Source organism: Rhododendron vialii, chromosome 13a (genome assembly GCF_030253575.1).
Source record: "Rhododendron vialii isolate Sample 1 chromosome 13a, ASM3025357v1".
NCBI classification, from domain to species: domain Eukaryota; kingdom Viridiplantae; phylum Streptophyta; class Magnoliopsida; order Ericales; family Ericaceae; genus Rhododendron; species Rhododendron vialii.
The window spans coordinates 3,840,698-3,862,761 of NC_080569.1; the positions used below are offsets into that span (position 1 = coordinate 3,840,698).

At 37.1% G+C, this 22,064-nt stretch overlaps 1 protein-coding gene across 4 annotated transcripts in view; it reads left to right on the top strand.

Annotated features, from left to right (window-relative positions):
* LOC131313081 (casein kinase 1-like protein 10) overlaps positions 1 to 20,452 on the top strand; it is a 38,918-nt gene extending 18,466 nt beyond the window's left edge. The window contains exons 14-22 of one of the 4 annotated variants that reach the window (XM_058341166.1): positions 10,170 to 10,407; positions 11,217 to 11,416; positions 15,702 to 15,867; positions 17,537 to 17,728; positions 17,827 to 18,059; positions 18,212 to 18,298; positions 19,659 to 19,715; positions 19,814 to 19,921; positions 20,154 to 20,452. In XM_058341166.1, coding sequence (XP_058197149.1) covers positions 10,170 to 10,407; positions 11,217 to 11,416; positions 15,702 to 15,867; positions 17,537 to 17,728; positions 17,827 to 18,059; positions 18,212 to 18,298; positions 19,659 to 19,715; positions 19,814 to 19,921; positions 20,154 to 20,303 — 1,431 coding nt within the window. In that variant the 3' untranslated portion in view covers positions 20,304 to 20,452. Of the gene's footprint in view, positions 1 to 843; positions 1,010 to 1,459; positions 1,652 to 1,869; positions 2,103 to 2,234; positions 2,322 to 2,606; positions 2,664 to 2,759; positions 2,868 to 3,856; positions 4,120 to 10,169; positions 10,408 to 11,216; positions 11,417 to 15,701; positions 15,868 to 17,536; positions 17,729 to 17,826; positions 18,060 to 18,211; positions 18,299 to 19,658; positions 19,716 to 19,813; positions 19,922 to 20,153 lie in introns of those variants that run through there. The other 3 variants (XM_058341167.1, XM_058341168.1, XR_009196066.1) reach the window with 3 other exon arrangements.
* Positions 20,453 to 22,064: the final 1,612 nt, after the last annotated feature.

The following is a 22,064-nucleotide window of genomic DNA, read 5'->3' on the forward strand; positions in this document are numbered from 1 at the left end:
CTCTATACAAGGATATTTTTGTCATGTTATAATGATGGAGTTTATATAGTTTACAAGTAGTCTTATTTACAACCTGCTTAAAGCCATAAAAAAGGGTTGAAATTGAGTTATCCATTTATACCCATTAGAGAATATGGGTGGGTTGTAAATGGGTGGATATGGATCAATATGGGTTGTGATTGCCACCTATTTATATTATGGAATATTATTAGTCTAGTCGTAGAACTTAACGTATTGTTATGGTTTGGTGGAGCCTATTCAAAGGACTCCACAACCACTGTTCGAGTTCAGTTTTTGAAATTTACTTTCTTGCTTTTTATTACTGGTGTGGAGCCCATGTTCCCCCTAGATATGTATTTATAGGGTTTCTTTATGCAGATTCCAAAGGTTGTATTTGGTATGAGAGCAAATGGATCCATTTTGTTGGTTGTTTTTGTTGTCAACTTTTTTTTTTGTTCTGCAGAATAAAAAGTTCTTCTTCTAATATTATGTGATTTAGCTTACGAAACGGAATTGATTTTTTTTCACTACTGATGTGGGTACCATTACAATCCTTAGATGTGATTTTAGGGTTGTTTACGTGCACAATTCTAAGGGTTCATCTTTTTCGTTGATTGACCGGCATCATAACCCAAGTAGTTAATGTATTTTTATATTTTGCTTGTAAAAATGAGTAGACTGTGGCCAAGTTAATCCAATTGGAGCTTATGTGGGCTCACTAGTTTTTTGGTCAAAATACTATAGTTTGTTTGCCTTCATGGCCAACATTGCAATTTTTGGTCTGTCTGTTTTTTGTTTTTTTTTTCCCCCACAATCTTAGATGTCTTAGTTTGTGTCAAACAGTTCAAGGCGGCTTGGAACCTAGGGAAAGTTGGTGGACCTGTTTTTAATGGCAGGGGCAAATGTGTGGGAATGATACTCCAGTATGGAGGCGACAAAGTTGAGGCTGTACCTGCAGTGACTATTAAGCACCTCATTCAAGACTATGACAAGAATGGAGCATACACTGGTGGGTTTGGATCTCTCTATCTCATTAAATACCCTAATTGTACTATTTTAAGTGTTTTTGTTTCATGCAATCCTTGATTTTTATGCTTTTTAAACAGTAGAATTCTCTATTACTGGGTTTGAGGTTTGATAGTACGAAGCTATGAATAAAGCTACTTCTTGTATTTTCGGATAACTGTTATCCTAGGTCTATATTGTTAGCTAAAGGGAAACCCCAATAAGTTTTGCATTTTTCTTCATCATAGTGAAACAACTGCCGCAGCCTTTTATGTTGACTTACTAGGTGAACCATGTAAACTCCAGCATTCTTATGTTCATATTTTTCCTTTGGCTTTTTATGATTTTCTAAAAAGAAGAATTTTTATGATTTTTTTTTTACTCCCTAGATCATGGGGAGGAATCCATAGATAACTAATAATCTGAACATATGCTTCATTTATTGAAACAACAGGACTCCCAATACTCGGCATCAAGTGGCAGAAGATGGAAAATTTTAGTTTGCGAGTGTTCATGAACATGGAACATGATCAACAAGGTGTTCTTATAACACAAGTTTTGCCCAATTATCCAGAGTTTGAGATCCTGAAACCATACGATGTTATTCTCAGCATTGATGGGATTAGCATTAATAACGATGGAACAGGTAAATCTTTTATGTTTATCCTCTTTTTTCATGTAACGTCAATCCTCAAGCCAACTTTCTTCATTTGTAGTCTCTTCATTCAATGTATGGGCAAGAAAAGTGAATTCTACTAAAACATCATTTGAGTGGCTTGAAATGTCACCTGATTTTTCTGTGTTTTCTATAATCAAGTAAATATTGTTCCATGAATTTATGCTCTGTGTTGCAATTAATTTCAGTTCCATTTCAACAAGGGCGACGAATAGAGTTCACTTACCTTATCGCTCAAAAATATAAAGGCGATAAGATTGTTATTAAGGTTCTCCGTGATTCAAAGATTCATGAATTGATCACACAACTCCCAACGCACAAACAATTTGTTCCAGCCAACAGTACTGGGATGCTTCCTCGGTATTATGTTATTGGAGGATTTGTTTTCACAACTCTTTCTATCCCATATTTGCAAGATGTGGTGAGTAAATCACATAGATAGGTCAGGTCTTCATCCAATATTATGAAAATGTCATAAGTACTGTTGTGTTACCTGTGTTATGCACCTAACCCTAGTGTTTTCTTTTCATTTATTGTTAAATTCCTAATCTAGGATGTAAAGTACGATGGATGTGAGATTCCAGATGAATACGAGCTTTTGTCCCACGCAGTATATGAAGAGCGTGTTGTGCTTTGTCAGGTGAACCTTGTGTTTGAGGAATTGCCCTATGATTTTCTTTCCATTTCATGCCATTTCTCTATTGTTTTAGTCTTAATATATTTTCTTAAATTGCTTCTACTGTTTTTGAAGTGAAATGCAAGCACATGAAAATTTGCTAATCTTAAATTGCTTCTACTGTTTTTGAAGTGAAATGCAAGCACGAATATGTTGGTCTCTCCTAAATTGTCTGTTTTTTTCCCTGATGGGTGAATATGTTGGTCTTTCAAATTATAATTAAGACTATTTGGGCATATTCCTGGTCAGGTGCTTAAAGCTGACATTACAGTAGGGTGTGAGGGGGAAAACTTGGTGCAAAATCAGGTTTGGGAATATGTTACACTCAACGTTAAGCTATAAATTAGTCGTCCTTATGGTTGCTTATAAAATCTCCTTATTTGTTTGCTTATCGCAATGTAGGTTCTCGTGACTTTTAATGATAAGCTTGTAAAGGGGCTGAAGAGCTTGGTTAGTATGGTAGAAAGTTGTGGTGATGAATTCATGAAATTTACTCTTGAAAACCACAAGGTGAGTCCTCCTCCATTTTTATTTTGGCCTATCTAGTTTTTTAGTCCTTGTAGCTATAGGTAGGCTTAGATTTGGTCCTTATATTTTTAAATGTTTCAATTTTATCCTTACAGTTATTTTAGGTTTGTAAACACGAGGTTTTTGTATTGGCTTGGAGTGGGTTCCTCCTAACTAGTAAATATTTATTTAAATACTAAAATTCTATTAATAAATCTAAGTGATATGATACGTGTGCACACACACACGTAACAGTAGATTATTATAGCTATTTCAAGTATGACTTATTCACATAATTCGTTAGAGATGAATATATTTTCTTTCTCTTCTACGTGTATAATCTCTTCTATAATTATATAATATAATGTTAAAAAGATATTGTTTTTTCCTTTTGAAATCTTTTTTTTTTTTTTGCTTTTGCCAATATTCTATATATTTACTGTAAATGTATGTATGCTCTAATGAGAACAATATTCAGAGGATTCATCTGTTAGACCATTACCTACCTAAACGTAGTCAGTGTGGACAGTTCTACGCTAGCATTGGGAAGCATAGTGACCCTAATATTGCAAATATAGTTATCTTTAACGAATTACGTGAAGAAGCAATAATTGAATTAGTCATAGTAAATCTACCATTGCAAACATATTCACTAGTTAGGAGAACCCCCACTCCAACCCATAGGGAAAAAACTTTAACTTGTTTGAAAACCTTACTTAGAGAATTGTTTGTTGTAAGCTTATAAACTTCAGAGGCATAATGTATAATTACATATACTAGAATGGCATCTAGCCTAGCTCTGATCCCGTGTTAAGAATCCAATTCAAAATCAATTGGCAACGAGTGATGAGGTTGTCCATGTTCATATACCAGTTTTAAAGGTTATAATTGACCGATGTTGGACAAGCTCAAACGGTTTTTAATTTGAGCGAGCGGATGTACAGAAATCCTCCTATTAATAGGGCGATGTTTTCTCTGTCATGTTGGTACAGATTTTGGTATTGCGGACGGATATCGCCAGAGCAAGAACTCCGGATATTCTTAAAGCATACGACATTCCTTGTGCCATGTCTTTGGTGTAAATGAAGTTGACTCGATGCAAAGAAAGTCTCGTAGATCATGTGAAATTGTGAGTTGGAGCGAGCTATAATTTCTATTTTTTAACTTCAGATTCAAAATTGTATAGGAGGAAAGGAATATTGGGTAATAGCTACTGCAGTATATATTGTTTAATGCGGTTTCAGGTTTTTGTTCAGCCTTTTCTTGAGTTTTCAAGGAACCAGCTCCTCCCAGTAGCAGTTCTCTCCGGTCCACAGTAATGATCGTGACCGTTCACGTTGTAGATTTCGTCGAGACCTTTTAACATCCCAAAAATCATCCGATTGGGCTCAATACTTGATTGGCACCCATTTATATTGAAAAAACACGCACAAATGGGTTCGAATCCAGTGTGCGCTATATATTCTTTTTCAATATGAATGCTTGCTGGTCGGGTATTGATTAATATCCGATCAACATAATATTTGGTGTGGCTGAAGTTCTTGACGAGATGTACAATGCGAACTGTTCCGATAACTATTGTGGGCCCGGGATGAGCCCAAAAACTCCAAAACTGGAGAGAACTGCCGAAGGGATGGATCTGGTTCCTTTTGAAGAATTTCTGTTTTGTTATCCTACGCCATCTTTTTTTTGATAGCTGTTCACCTACACAATCATTCCCTTGTTTTCGCTATTATCAAGCTTTACCTTTGAACCTCTTTTCAGCAAAAAAAAGAGGGGAAAATGACGGCCCGGGACGCGTTTGATAATTAATACTTCCCAAAGACATTTTCAGCATTAACAAATGTTCTCAGGATGTCATTGGTTGGTGTTAATTATCAAAACACGTTTTTGGTCGTTATTTTTCCAAAAAAGAGAGATCAAGTTGAACCGATCTGCCTTCGGGTTTTATATACAGGTAAAAAAAAGAAGAAGTTGAAACGATGTGATTCCATACTTCTCAGGGGGCAGAGGCAATAAGTGGGGCGGGGTGGCACGTGCTACCTGGAGTCTTTTAAGAAAAAAGAAGAAGCTAGTTTTGCATTTAGAATTATGTTTATAAGTGATTAACTGATGGAACATGGAAGTGGACTTTTTTGGTAGTATTATGGATAGTTGACCTTAGAACGCGTTACACGTCTGTTTTGGGTTATTAAGTATGTAATTGCGGGTGTGTGTTTGGATGTGGTGCTACTAAAATTTGATTAAGATGTGTATCTCTTTACTATGTATTTTAGTGATTAACTGTAGAGTGTGTGCGCGCACACACACACATATATACATATATTTGTACCGAATATATACTCATTCCGAACCAAATTGAAATTTTGTCTCCGCCACTAATACTAACTTAAAAAGCAAGATATTGCACTATATATTTAACAAGAGTGAATAAAAAAAAATTGCACGTAAAAATCACCATCAAAAGCACCAGCATTGGACACTAATAATATTGGGCATTCTAGTTTCAATATTCAAAGTTTTGGACTTTGTACGGTAGAGTTTGGATTTTAGATTAAGGCTCCATTTCACTAAGGTTCTTATTTTTCGTTTTATAAGACATATCATTCTCTTATAATACATCATTTTTAATTGAAAAACTATGTACTTATTTGAATTTTAGTTAGTGGAACACACCCAAAGAATTTTAAACATTATGTACTTTGGACTTTGAAATATACAAATTTAGAGCAAAATGACCGTCGAACCGCGGATCCGGTTTGAACCAATTCAAATCGGCCAATTTGGTACGATTTTTTACTAGTGTTGTTTAGTCCTGATTTATAAAATGAAAAACATTATCTACTTTGGACTTTGAAATATACAAATTTAGAGCAAAATGACCGTTGAACCACGGATCCAGTTTGAAACAATTCAAATCGGCCAATTTGGTACGATTTTTTACTAGTGTTGTTTAGTCCTGATTTATAAAATGAAAAATCGAATCATATGGTTTGAATTGCATATTTTATGTTGATAGTTTTGGTTCCAAATTGATTCGAACTACAATTATAGATAATACATTTAACAGATACTTTATTTGAAAACACTAAATAAATAACATAAATGATAGAGATACCGACGGGGGGAGGGAATTCGTACCGCCGGCGGGCCGTCTCTGACCACCAGACGGCCGATCCGAGCCGTCCAAAAATTCTAAAAAACAAAAACCGATGGGGCCTATGTGAGAATCAATGGCATCTGAGGTGTGTAGGGTGCTTGATCTGAGCACCCCTTTGTGTAGTGTGTTTGATCTGAGCATCCCTTTTCATGTATATATGCATATGCTTGGATTAAGCACCCTACACACCTCGGATGCCATTGATTCTCACGTAGGCCCATCGGGTTTTTTTTTATAGAATTTTTGGACGGCTTGGATCGGTCGTCTGGTGGCCGGAGACGGCCCGCCGGCGGCCGGCGGTACAAAATCCCTCCCCTGTCGGTACATATAGCAAAACTAATGGGCCCAATTATGATATACTTTCGTCCTATTCTATTAAGATACTTTATACAGTAATTAACACATCCTATTATCTCGAAAGAAACACACATCCTATTAGGGACTATCATTATTCATTGAGTTTGAATTTATTTTAGTGATCTTCGGTGATTTAAATGAATTGGTTCTAAATCAAGTTTTGTTTTAATTTGTTACGCGAATCTTGTTGCTTCAAAATGCTTTGTAAACAAATTACCTCAAATTTAGATAAACCATGGCTCAAGATCAAAATTGAACCGTGGCCTAATGGTTTGAATTGGTTACATTAATTGTTTATATGCATTTCATAGATTGATTTGGTTCTCAGAAACTTTTAAAACCGTGAAGATTTGTTCGATTCTTGGTTTACCATAAAATCCAACAAATCCGATCCATGCTCGCCCCTATGGATTTATAGACACCGAACATATTACTCACGGCAGACTTTAATCGGGCTTCCGCGAGCTAAAATCTTGGGGTAACGGGCCGGGCTTGTCAGTAGCCCAACGAGCCAGGCTTCAAATCCTCTAACTCAAAGCCCTACCCATAGGGATTGGGTGGGCCTATAATCGGGCTAAAATCTGGCTTGGGGGCCATTCTAAATTTTACTAACAGGCAGTAGTAGTAATTTAGTAGAGATTATAAAATGCACTAGTAGTTTTTTTTTTTCTTTTTTTCGATATTGGCTAAACTAGTTTTTATCGATATTAGCGGGGTGTTAGAGTTAGGTCTCATTCCAAAATCTTCTTAAAAAATAAACAGCTTAATTTACATTTTTAAACTCAAAAATAATGTAAATGAAAAATGGTTTTTTGATTTTTTTTTTGCACTGTATAAAAGATCTTGATAAGATCTATTAAATACTCCTTCCGTCCCAAATTCTTTGTCCAGTCCGCAAAACGGAGCATTAAAAATAATGCAATTTTTTAAAGAAAAAATTCGAACTTTTTTCACGAATTAAAAATACTCATTAATATCTAGTAAGTTGTTAAAAAACTTTTGATTTTTTCTTGAAAAAATTGTATTATTTTTAACACTCCGTTCTGTGGACCGGACAAAGAATTTGAGACGGAGGGAGTAAGATCCATATTGGTAGAAAATTATTTTCATAACCACATTATTTTTGAGCTTAAAATTGTCTTTCGAAAAAATAAGTACTTATTTAAGGTTCTGGAACGGGACCTTAGGGAATCCAAAGGCTATGCATAGTCTTGGCTCGGCGGCTCCCAAAGCCCCACCCCTCATGGGACTGGAACGTTCATCACCACTATGGGTTGTAAATAAGTCGAGCTTTTATCGAGCTGAGTTGAGCAATCCTCTTTAATCGAGCCAAACCATCCTTAACGAGCAAAGCTTTTATCGAACGAGTTGAGCTCGGCTTGACTCGTTCAATAAATGAGCAGAAAACTGAAGTTAGTAAACGAACCGAACCAAGCCTTAACGAGTCGAGCTCGCAAACTGCTCGGTTCATCTACGGCCTCGGATGAGTTACCAATTTAAAAGTGGTTTTCGACTAAACTTGTTCACTTGCCCAAAATTTATTAGGGCTAAGCATATACTATATAAAAGGATAAATTTTTCGGTGCAGACAAGGTATATACTATACGGTGTCCGTTCGGCACTTTCGAGCCGTCCGACATATTTTTAGATGGCTCAGATTAAAACATTATCTCTTCTCTCATCTCTCCTCTTTCTCTTTTTAAATCTGAGCCGTCCAAAATCACATTGGATGACTCAGACGTGTCAAGCGGACACTACGTGGGTATCCATCCGACGACAAAAAATTTCTCAAAACCTATAAAGCTTACAAGTACAATTTGTCAGTAACCGGCATGCCCTCAGTCCGTCGTTTCTTCATCCCAACAAGGAGAAGATGGTGTTGGCTACTTCTTCTCCGATCGCTAATCCTCTCTTTCTTAATTTAAAGGCAATCAACACATATTCCAAAAACTCCTGCCGGTTGCCGTCCGTTGTTGTTTCTTCTTCTTCTTCTTCTTCTGCCTTCAAATTCCTCGTGGCCAAAAGAATTCAATCGTTCCTCTTAATTTCATCATCATCATGTAATGATTGGGTCGACCATTGTACTGTAATCCATAATAGTGCCACCACCATTACTGGGTCTTTCTCCTCTCGTCGCGCCTCTGTCAGGGACGATATCTCTTCGCTTGGGAAGAAATCGTTAGTTTGGGCTGAAGACCACGAAGATGATGATGAAGAAGAAGAAGATCGTGAAGAATACGGCCGGGCGGAGGATATGGTAAGCTTGATTAATTAATTATCCGCCCCCTGAATGGTGAAAAAAGGAGATGAAATAAAAGATGGAATCTTTGTTGGGTCTATTTCGTTCCTCACCATATCTTTATCACACCCGATCCTTTCCTTTCTCTTAGTATTTAATCAGAAGAGAAGACAGACAGTTTCGATTCTCTTGAAAGTCGTCAAATTCCTTTTCGTCTGTCGCTTTCAGTTAAATTTGGGTAACAAATTTTACATGATGGATTGTATATACAAGTATATAAAACAGCATGGGTTGCTTAAGCATTCGACCATTCACTTGAGAATCAGGTTGACAAAACAGCTTGACACTCACTCTTGCAACTAGTATGGCTCTGTCCTTTTACTGGCTAGCGAACGAAATATAATCAAGGCGTCCGGAAAATCGAGATCGTACTCTCTCCCGTCCCTTACCTATGTGGCTGTTTTGCGGGCTCGGTTTGATGATTGGAATAGTTACGTTTTTTAGTTTCTTGATTATTTGCTGCTTGGTTCGAGACTCAGCTGTTTTGATCATCAAAGTGGGTCCAAAAACTGGCCCAAATAGGACAATGCAAACTCTTAACAATTTGCTCTCCAAAGAATTCTACGTCCCTCTCATCTCCCTAAAGTCTTCTTCCCGAATTTGAATTAAAAACCCATCCTTTATTTCTGGTGGATCACAGAGGTATTCAATAGGAAAACTCTCTCTCTCTCTCTCTCTCTCTCTCTCTCTCTCTCTCACACACACACACACACACCCTCCCTTTTTATTTGGTTGAAGTCAGACTAACGTGAATGACCAGCTCAATAATCGGGGGTTCTTCTATTTATTTATTTCCCTGTTGGCCCCCCAATAACTTAGTCCATGGTCGTGATCTCAAAACTAAGAACGAAGAGAGTAATTAAAAAGCGAATCGTTTATGAGAAGACAATAAAGAGTTTCTTTTTTATTTATTTGCGTTTGTTTGAAAATTTGCAGGTATAGTCAATTTGGATTTTATGGTAATTCTGAAAGAAGTTACAAAGCTTTTTACCCCAAGAATAGACTACTACATGATACTAAGACTCGAAAAAAAACTGGTTTTATAAACATTCCAGAATCCAAACTGACGACAGTAACGATTTGATACTGAGTTTGACAGTGACACCATGGTTACCTAGTGCCCAATGGCTGTTGCCAACAAAAAGTTGCCAATAAAAAATCACAATACCATGTGGTGCACTCTCTACTATGATTAATGATGTCCCATGTAGTATCACTGTATTCTTGTTATTTACTCATAGTTTCAGCTCTTAAAAAAAGAATTTACTTGCAGCCATGCTCCATTAAGGTTGGTTATGCAAAAAGAAAAACAAAATAAACTCAACGAATAATTCTTTTTTCTCTGACTAAAGTTGTGAAAGGATAATAACATTCTCTTCCATTTCTATTTCATTCTTCTTGCATCCTTGTTAGATAAGCTAGACCATTAGTGATGATCATGCGGAACACCACAAAAGTAAGTGTATGCTAATTATTGGTCTTTTTCCAGCCACAATTAGATGCACTTGTCATGGTAGTTTGCATTATGGCGGAACCAGATTTCTCATCCCCGTGGAGAAGGGAACAGGAACATCAGTCTTATGCTTATGGGTTAATCATGAGTGGGAGAAGAGTGTTAACTACTGCTCATTCAGTGGATCACCACACTGTATTGAAGCTCATGAAAGACAACTGTCATACATTGTATACAGCTACAATGCTTGCTATAGCACCTGAGTGTGGTCTTGGTATGATTTACTTTGCTTTCTCTCTGCGTCATTTAATGCACTACTCTTTGTATCGTTAAATCTTGCAAAAAAAAAAAAGAGATTTAGGCAAACAATAGTTCTTTTTTGACCTATGAATGTTGAAGTAAACCAATTTGACTTTTATAGCCCTTGATTAGATGCTCTGCTTTTACTCTATCGATCTGCTTTGCACTTATATACCCCTGCGTATAAGTATCCCTATTGAAAAGGTAATATGAACGACTGGGTTAGTTCTGCTTTGTGTAGTAGCTGGGACATTAGAAGGTCAATTTCTTCTAGGGTGGGGATTTTATTACGCATCTCCAGCTATGGGCTCTCGTTAGTGGTTTGTTTCTTATTTGTGTTTGATTTGTGGTTATATGTCGGGCTTTCTCAGGCCTTACATATTTGATCCTCAAGTTTAAATAATTATTCTCGTGATTCCTGCATATAGTCTCTACCCAAATGATATGACAAGAAAAGATAGTAGAATTTGGTCGTTCAGAACAAGTGGACCGTCAAATAATCTATTTCATCTAGTGGTTGTTGGTGTTTGATGTTTTCGTTTGGAGTGCTAGAGATCTTGCACAATACAAGATATTAGATCTCAATGTTTGCAGCAAATAAGGGAAGGTTCATCAAAAAAGAAGAAGCAACTCTTAGAAAAGCAGAGGGACTTTCAAACCACTGCCATTCTTGGCTTACAAATAATAAAGATAGGCTGGATAAGATTCATTGTTCATGGACTTTTGATAATTTTTTTGCTCAAAACAATTAGGTGATATTGTATGGGGTGATTTTGCATGCAGCACTTCTTACAGTCAATGATGATGAATTCTGGAAGGGAGTTAAGCCAATGGAGTTTGGAGATATGCCATCACCCGGGGATAAAGCGATCATTGCCCTCTCTCGAGAAGATAGAGATTATGTGCCTCTGATGACTGCTCGTGTGCTGAGATTGGGCATGACACGCTATTTATTTTGGGGCACCAAACTTCTGGCTTTTCAGGTACGGTAATGGGAAAACGTCCGTGAAGTTCTATTAATCATATAGTCGAGTCCCTTTTCTTTTTCAGGAGTTTAGAAATCTCCTTTTTCCACTGCATCAATTACATGAAAATCCCCAATGGTTTAGTAGTTATACGGTTAGCCATTATTAATCTATTATACTTTGCTTATAGATTGTGTCGTTTTTGTTGTAAAAATTGTGTTTATAGTGTCGTGGTGTAAAATTGTTACTTTAATGGTAGTATGGTACAAATACTTCCCCCCGCCTATTTTCTCAAACCTATAAAAATGCAAAATGTGGGTCCATCATCAAAGATGCAGAAACAATGGATTTAATGGAATTTTGGTTAATAGTTAAACTTATTCCAAAATGGCAGCAAAGATATACTGGACTTACCAGTTGTTTTACCTTACCACATAAGAAGGAAATAAAACTTCATGCTAAAATCTGAGTATTAGCAATCCATGTAGAAAACTATTGGGAAAACTCTAGTGTAGGACTGTCATTATGCAAATTTTGGAGAGAAGAAATTGCACATTATTACGTTGGTTTAGGTTGGACACAGAGCCTAGAAACTACAATTAAGCAAATGAATTGCATTCCTTTTAAATCTGACTGCTTATTGATATCATATACACTACACCTAAGCTAAGAAGCACAAACACTTAAAAGAAGATGGTATGTCTTTGTCCGACATGCGAGTGACACCGACACTCCTTGGACATGTGTCGAATACTCTCTTTTTTTCGTGTCCACAATTAGGGAAGAAAAATTTAATTCAGACACTTGTTTGACACTCTTTTCGTAACGTGTCCAGCACTTCTTTGATGTCAATGCCTAAGAAATAAGTTTGATCGGCACTTCCATGTGTCCATGCTTCTTAGCAGTGTTTATTACCGTGTAAGTGTTGCAGTTTATGATTTTCCTGTATCGGAAGCTGTGCTACAGTCCAATGTTTTTATATCCAAAAGTGTTGCACTGTTGCGTGATAAACCAAAGAAGAAAATGCCGGTTGACTTGGCAAACCTATCAAACCGGTCGTGGGTCAAAAGAACTGGACTTTTTTTTTTGCAGTAGATATAACTCTACACCACCGCTTAAATTATTATGGAACTAGAGTGTCCAGGCAAGTTTTTAACTTCTCTAGCGGATGTGGGATTGTAAGAGTTTGGGGAGTGCTTTTATAGAACAAGAAAGCCTCACTTGTTTGGTGCTTATTTGATGTGGAATTTTGGTGCAGTAAATTTAGAGCATCTATTTTGTCATTTTAGCATCCTCTACTTTTAGTAGGGTCCTTGAGTCTATGAATAGATGTCTAAAGTCCTCATTAGGTATTATTATTTTTTAAATCATTTTAAGAAAGAATATTGGAGAGGTTCCCTAACTGTAATCAGGTCACTAATCCTCCAAATGGTTGTCATCCCCAACCCGTCGAAAACTTGGGAAGTCTTGTTTGGGAACTGAACAACTGCATTTAAAGAACCTCTTTAAATAACAAATTATAAACAACAAAGGAGACAAGTTATTTGTGTAACTGCATCTAATAGCTGTAGTCTTTGTTATCTTTTTCTTTTTTTACAAGACACAGCAAGGTCCAAAACAGGACACAAAACCAAAACTATCTCAGCTAAGTCCCTAAGACATAAGTTTAGGAGTCACTAAACATGAATATATATATATTTATATATATAGTTCTTTTCAGGTCCAGTCGCCCGGATTTTCTTATGGTCTGGATTTCTCATTTCCCAATCGATTTGCGATGATCCGAGCCGCTCAATGTGTTCAGAACGTGATTTTAAAAGTACGCGTGAGAAATCAGAAAAAAAAATGATCGGGAAATGCTTGATCCGAGCAGTTTTTTACTGAACGGTTCAATAAAAAACTGTTTGGATCAAGCCCTTCCCGATCATTTTTTTTGCTGATTTCTCTCAAGTACACTTAAAATCACGTTCTGATCACATTGAGCGACTCAGATCATCGAAAATCGATCGGGAAATGGGAGGTCCGGACCATAAGGCGTCCGGACTTGAAAACAACTGTGTGTGTATATATATATATATTCCGGATCTGGTCAGGATGTCCTGACCAGAGCTTAGGTCCGGACCACGATCTCAGCCGTTGGATTGTGTTTTCAATGGTCCGGATGCACGGATAGTTTGTTCGTGCGAACAAACTATCCGTGCATCCGGAACATCGAAAACACAATCCGACAGCTGTGGGAGAAGTCAGGACCTAAGCTCTGGTCAGGACGTCCTGACCAGATCCGGACTGTATATACACACACACAACCAGGCACCTATCAACAAAAGGGACAGAAACCAAAATTTAATCTACTACAGCAAAAGGCCTCAATCTTGGGGAAGGAACTCCCCAAGTCCTGCACATTATCCTGTTCTGCGTAGCTTTGATATTTCTCCAAGCAATCATGGCATCTCTGATATTGTTACAAATCTTGGAGCCCAATACAGTAGCCTCCTTCATCTATTGTTGAAAGATTATCATATTCCTTTCGCACCAAATACCAGACAGTAGCTGCCAGGGATAATTTAAGTATAGATTTCTTAATAGTCTTCCCCTTCGAATGCAGCAGAAACCATTTCTTTTCATCTTCCCAATTGAGAGGACCTCTGTGAATATGATTCTTTCCTGAAATCACCCTCCAAACAACACTTGAATAAGGGCAGTCGAAGAATAAATGATTATGGGACTCAAGAGCCCCATTGCTGCTCAAAACACAAGTGGCATTGTCCACCACACTCCATTTCAGCAGTCCCTTTGAAGCAAGTTTACCTTGCATGGCCATCCATAAGATGAATGCCCATCTATTGACATTTTTGGGAAACCAATCAATGTTACACCAGTCCTGAGTACCATTCGACACTCTAATTGCTTCCCAAGCAGATTTCAAAGAGTAAACACTCTTACGAGGAGGATGAAAATTTTGCTATCTTTATTAGGTTTGTGTCATAATAATGATGTCATGCTTCAATTCTGTTCGAACTGTCCGGTTTTCGAAACTTTGCTATTTTTTTTGCACAGTTTCTTCTTTATGCTTTTGGGTTGAAAACCGAAAACTTCTTCTAAAAAAGATGAAAAGGCTACTTCTATAAAATGCTTTTTGAATTTTTCTTTCAAGATGTTCGAAAGAAAATTCTGCTTTTTACTAAGCAACTGTACCATCAGTGCAGCTGCGACAAACACATGCATATTATCATTCGTTGTCAGTACATCGAGGGGTTATTATTAATTTAACTCTACATACTTGTTCCTCTAAGAGCTTTAGGGGCTGTATTTTTTAGTTTGGGCCAAACTTTTGTGGCTTATTGATTCGTCTCAACGAGAGAAGTCGGAAAAGTAAAGAAAATTTACTTTTACCCTAATATTTTTTGAAATATCCAGATAAAGTCCAAGAAGCCGGCTTTTTAGGCTTTATTTGGATATTTCAAAAGATTTAGGGTAAAAGTGAATTTTTTACTTTTTCGATTCTTCTTGACAAGACAAAGCAATAATCCACAATAGTTTGATGCAAAACTAACAAACGCGAATTTTTTTTGAATAAAGACAAATCTCAAAAAGCCCCTAAAGCTCTTAGAGGAACAAGGTAATTGGCAACATGTTTGATTAATACTCAACCATATTAGGTAGGACTTGTATCAAACTTGTCAAACCGAATTTGCCAATTCTATAAGGATGACCCTAAACTTTTTGTGGTACACAACAAAATTTAAAATGATGAAACTTTAAAAAAAGGATCATTGTTAGGGTAAGCTATGATTTGTTCAATTTCAACTTTGAAAAGTTATGCTCTGAAAGGCAATTATGATGACTATAATAAGTTTTCCAGGTAATGCTTACATTTGATACTGTCCATTAATGATCCTTCTAATTAATCGAGCACTTGTATTGGTTATTTATTTTTACACTTCGTAAAACTTATGTCTATTTACTTTTATTATGTTTTTATTGGTACATTGGAGGGTACAGCAATCTAACTCCTGACCTCTAATTGGGGAATGATATTCTAGCCATTGGGCTAACCCTGATGGTTAATAGATTTTTATTATCAATTACAAACATTAGGTACATTTTGGTATTCTTGATATCGATTGAGGCCCAAGAGAAATGATATGTTACTATTTTTGTCAAGGACAAGGGTTATGCCTATGTGGGGCTTCCATTTTTTGGTCAAAATTGGGGACCCCAAAGCGACTGCATTGTTCTTTGCAACTGTATATCGGTCTGTTTTTGGTTCACCAAATCAAAATTCTTTGCTTGCGTTTAACAGCTCGATGTAGGCTTGAAGGGGGCGATGTGCAGTGGACCTGCTTTTGATGAAAGAGGCAAATGTATAGGATTGAAACTTCAGTCCAAAAACAACAAAAGTGATTTTATACCTGCGGAAGTTATTAACCACTTCATTCAAGACTATGACAAGAATGGAGCATATACTGGTATGCTTGGATTTTGTAGCTTCTTGTAATGGGCAACCGAATGTATTCTATCTTCTTTGTCATAGTGAAAAAATTGCATCAATTGTCCCACATCGCCAACCACTGGAAAACAGATAGAGCCTTAGGCTAGGCAATGGGCGGGGGGGAGGGGGGGGGGGGGGGGGGGGGGGGGGCAAGATGCGAAGGGCACCTTTCTCTCCTCCGCAACCGACCGGGAAGGGTGGGAACATCGGATTCCTTCAGATCTCTCCGCCAACCAGCACCTTTTGGAAATCTCAAATAAAGGGAAGTGGGAGTATTAACTAATGTATTCTTGTATACATGTTTGGGCACTGTCTCATAGATTGGCTCTGTGAAATAGACATGTCTGTGAAGATGTAGACTACCTGCACCTAGACAAAAAAAGAAAAGGGTCTACGGTTCAAGTTCGTATAGACGTGACAAGTAGAAATAAAATAGAAGCAAAAGTTTAATTCAAAGTAGCCCTATGTTAAGCTGTAATATATAATTTAAAGAACTTTTAAACCAAACAAAAAAAGGCTCGTACATCTATAGGGGTGAATAAAACTTCTATTAGAGTTTATCCTGCATTGGTTAATTATCTCCTCCAAAATTAGAATATGAGCTTGGGCAGCTTCTACACTCATTGCCAAATTGGTTTTGAGTTGAATGCTTTAACATGGCATTAGAACTAGGGTTTTGAAGAATTTGTTCTCCCTTGTTTGTGTCGTAAGTGCAGCGTTGTTTGTTGCGATCTAAGTGTTATGGATCGTTTGTTTACCTCTCCACGTGCGAGTTGGGGGTTGCACATGCGTAGGAGTGTTGGAATTTGTCCTACATTGGTTAATTATCTCCTCCAAAAGTAGTATATGAGCCTCCAAAAGTAGTATATGAGCCTGGACAGCCTTTCCAGTCATTACCCATTGATATTGAGTTGGATGCTTTAACAACTTCGATTGAGTAAAATGATGGAACCGCGTATGTGGTTAAGTACCAATGCGGGAAAAACATGTTTTTTTTCCTGCTCTCTCATAGAGGTTGCAAATTGTGGAACTCTCAGAGAGTTTGGGATACTCTCTTTCTTAGCAAAAGTATTTTGGCGCTGAAATTTGAAACGAAACATGCCCCGGAGTTAACATTCGAAACTAGCCGGTTCAATCAAAATGAATTCTTGGCGACATGGGGGCTAAAAAAGGAAAGAAATGTATGAATTCATATTAGATTGGGCGTGGGTAAATATTTTTAAGTCTTAAATTAAACAATTGAAATAGAAAAACCTTTATCTATTTCATTTCTTCTACTAGATCTTACGAAGCCTCCACATGTATGTCATGATATGAATCTAACCATAGAAACATTCTCTTCAATTGAACTAGTCTAATCCTTTATATGGTGTTTACACAGACCATAGTTGGAGTCAGTGGCTCCCCTAGGTTCCCTCATCTAGGATCCCCGGGGAAGACAATCAAGTTGGCCCTTTGCTTTTTGAGAAGCCATATATATGAAGGTCTACTGTAACTAAAACTAAGGATTATTGATCCCATCTATCTATTTGTATCTAATGCCAGCACCGCTACACCTTATTTTTATGTTTCTTCCCTTAAATCTTGTGTTTGGGTTTTCAAAATCTTAACAATCTAAACATCACATTCGTATCTTCAAACGACAGGATTCCCACAACTTGGCATCAAGTGGCAAAAGATGGAAAATCCCGATTTGCACGTGGTAATGAAGATGGAACATGATCAACAAGGCGTCCTTATTACAGAAGTCAAGCCTAACTATCCAGAATCTATGATTCTGAAACCATATGACGTTATTCTCAGCATTGATGGGATTAACATTAATAATGACGGAACAGGTAAATCTTTTGTTCTTTCTATCCTTTTATTTTATGCAAGATTTGATCCTCAAAACATCATCTTTAAATTTATGCTCTACTTTGAAATTAATTTTCAGTTCCATTTTTAAGAGGACGGCGGATAGAATTCAGTTATCTTATGGGTAAAAAATATAGTGGTGATTCTATTGTTATTAAAGTGCGCCGAGGTCCAGAGATACGTGAATTCATCATAGAACTCGCAACACACAAACAATCCGTCCCAGCCAACATAATTGGGAGGCCTCTTCGGTATTACATTATTGGAGGATTTGTTTTCACCACTCTTTCTTTTCCCTATTTGCAAGTCGAGGTGAGTAGTTCACTTAGATATCTCGTGGTAGCTCTTTTGATAAAAAAAATAGAATACTGTTGCATTAATCAGGCTTTTTTATTATTATTTGTATGGTATGTTCCTAACTGTCGTGCTTTCTTTTCTTGGGTTTATTAAACTTCTTACCATAGGATTATTGGAATGATGAAAATGAGACGCCAGACGAAGACAAGCTTTTCTCAAAGATGTTATACGAAGAGCCTGTTGTGCTTTGTCAGGTCACCTTCTGTTCATTTCATAATATTGTTCTCATGTGTTTGATATTTTATTTTATTCATGAATTGTATCGAAATGCATTTTGGCGGGAGGGAGGCTGAACCCACAAGGACTGCTGTTTTGTGGCAAAAAGAGACAGCTCTAAAGCGATTAGACACTAACCTAGTTAACAAAAATGTGATAATCTGTTTAAGTTAAAATTGAACAAGCAGTATTGCCTCATACAACTAGAATTGTGGTGGATTTGGGTGGGAAAATTAGAATATTACTTGGATAAGTGCGCAAAGAAGAATTAAGGAAAGAATGAGAAGAGGTAGAGAGAGATAGAGGTGCTTCACTCTCGAAGGGTTAGGGGGTTTCTGCAAGGAAGGACTGCAACCCAAAACCCAATCACAATGGCCTTAGCCTTATAAAACTCAATTCATTAATCGACTCTGTATTGGAAAGAAAGATTACATCCAAATTTATAGGCTAAACAATGGCCTTTCGAATTCCTAGAAGTCTAAATGAAATGAGCTTAATCAATGAACACATTTAATAAGATATTGAATGAACCTAGAATCTAGATATAAATGCATACATTGAACCTACTAACATGCATTTAATGCATCTAGATCCACCAATCCTGGAACGAACTGAAACTCTTGATTAGAGTCTCTTCAATTACCAAAATACCCTCATCTATCAATTTATTGTTTTTTATTGTCCCCCTCATTCTCCCTTGGTTGGAAAAGACTCGACCTCGAGTTTTGTAGTGTCTAAATATTAAAGTTGAGGAGCGCCAGAGTTTCAACCATTCAAATTGATATTTTAGAACAAACAATGAGAAGGCCCAAAATGCCGAACTTTTCATCACCCCATTGGCTCCATCAAACTTATGTGAAATGACAAACTCAATGTGAACATTTGTTGCCCCCGAAAAACATGGGGTTTAGTCTTAGCAATATTGACAGATTTTACTTCACTCAACTGCAAATCTTCATCGCTATGGTCGTTCATTGCTTCTTTAGGCTAGCCAGCACGTCGGTCATGCAAACCATGTGGGTTATGTGCTAAGTCCGCTGACAACTTTGCTGATAGCTTTGACGATACATTGGCAATAATCATCTTTTCTACATAATCAACAATTGTGTGTGCATGATCAAAAAGATAATTATATTATCCAATCAAGCACTACATGAGAACTATTTGGGACTCTAATTATCAATTATTATGCTTATTAGGTAGCCTTAGTGGCACAGTGGTGCTAAGCTAAATATTTGCTCATCCTTAATTGTGTTTAGGGTTTTGGCTCCAGGTTAAGCAAAGCATGAATATGTTGGTCTATTGTATTTAAATTTTGGGTGTGAATGTGTTTGTCAGGTGCTTAAAGATGAAATTAATGCTGGGTATGATACAGAGTTTCTAGTGGAGAATCAGGTTTGGGAATTTGTGCCTCTTTCGATACAAAAGTCAAACTAATGAATAGATACATTGACGCTAGTTTGCTTAGACCTCTTTCGCTTATCGCAATGTAGGTTCTCGTCACTTTCAATAATAAGTCTGTTGAGGGCCTTGAGAGCTTGGTCAGTATGGTAGAGACTTGTAATGAGGATTTCATGAAGTTCAGTTTTGGAAACCACAAGGTGGACCCCTCTCTGATTTTGTTCTTAGTTTTCAACAAAGGCCAACTTATATCCTCATTTGTTCATCTTATGGAGTTTTTTTTGTTCTTTTGGTGGGATCAAGAAAAAGCCAGATTGTTTTGTCTGCGTCATTCTTACCATTTTTTGTGTTCTTATGACATCCCTGTAATTACCATAATTACCATATCCGTGACTAATGGTTGGCAAGTTTTTTTTGGTCATTTTTGTGCAGATTCTTGTATTGCCGACAATTATTGCCAGATCAAGAACTCCGGATATCCTTAAAGCACATTCCGTAAGTTGTGCTATGTCTGATGATCTCAAAGAATTAGTGAAGTTGATTCGAGGCAAAGAAAGTCCCGTAGAAAAATCTGAAATTTGAATGGTTTTGTGTGAACTAGGGTTTTTATTAAATATTCGTTTGTCTTTTTCCCTTTTTAAGTTATTGAGTAGAAAAGGAATAGCGTTTTGTTGGGTACTCGGAATCATTCGAAAGAGGTTTGCTTGGCCTAATGTGGTTTGCTTTGATCTTTTGCTTGAGTTGGATACTCGGAATCTTTCGAGAGAGGCTACATTAGAAAACTCACTTTGTTCACTTACTACTTATTGCCGCCTCCTTTTTTAATCGGCAAAATTAACGTTTTATTAGAGGAATCTTGACAAGGGTACCTCAAGAAAGGGGAAAGGGAATCCAATCAAGGTTGGATAAACAGCCATTCGGGACAATGCCCGTAACACCTAAAGGCCTCATTGCCTTCTTTTGCATCACTGTTTCCAGTCCCATTCCTGTAGGCCTCATTGCCATTTTGGAAGACACCGGGCTCCTACATCTACTCACGAGCTCTGATACTCTGTTTCCAGCTTGGAAGTGAAAACATTTAAGTTTTGAACCACTACAAAACTAGAAGATCATCTTCCTTTTTTGCTGGCATTCTTGTCACAGCACGCTTAATCTAGAATTACACATCACAACCAAGAAGTATCATTAGTGCACTTCCATTTCCTAAATCTATCTAACTGCATAAACCACCAAAACCGACACATTTATAATCGTTTTCAGAAACGTCCATCCAGGTATGCAGAGACGTCACACTCTAGTTGCACTTTGTCATAAAAATTGGAGTCTAGACATCAAAAACAAATACTAGAAACCACGAAACCTGATTCAAATAATCTTGTCCACTGTTTAATTTGAAAACACGCATGCAGAACCCTCTTCGTCCTCAACAACTGTCATAGAATTTGATAGAAGACAAAGTCGACAATGCAGCAAACGAGTTGAAAGAAAACATAAAACAGTTGTTGTTTGCCCAATCAACACAGAGGGGACCGTTTGAAAGAATAGTCAAGAAGACTCAGAACCAAGTAAATCTCTAACAAATTAGCAGAGAGCGAAGGGATCCTTTTCTATATAAGTCCTAATATAACTATGTGTTGTCTAGTCACCTATCAATAAGAAGCCCCCAAATGGCATAGAGTAACGTCAAATGTACTTATCTCCCACCACATCACCCGTCGCATTATTAGCTCCCTGTAGCTCGGTTGTGGCATCACCGTTGCACCCGATATCTACACTTGTTTTCACCTGATATCTACTGCTGTTGTTCCAAGGCATATGAAACCATCCTTGGACAAAATTCCTTAAAGCATACCCATCTCATGAGTTTAAAACACTTTGTAGCTAATTCTTTTTAAGTTTATTTTGACAAATTGGGATCTATTCCTCATGCACATTGTACTACTTGTCGTTAATTCAGTGGAAAAAAACAACATATAAAATTATCAAGCAGCTTTTAGAATTCCGCAACACAAATTCTCAAAAAAAAAAAAGGAATAAAGATCTCAAAATCTCACAGCTGTAACAAACATGTTTCTCAAATTACGATTCAAACTTGGTTTAGCTTTTCTGGGACTAGGATTTTATTAGGATTACCAATTAAACATGTCAATAGGTATGGAAAATATCAACAGAGTCTTCTTGGGCTTTCCTCTCGAGTGTTGGGCTCGGCTATAACATCATAACATACATAACATATGATGGAAAACCTCTTCAATCGGACTGGGCTAGCTTGAGGTTCCTGGAAAATGGGGTTGGATTTTATTGTTGGGCCTATGCGGGATAAAACCTTGAGCATGCATGGGT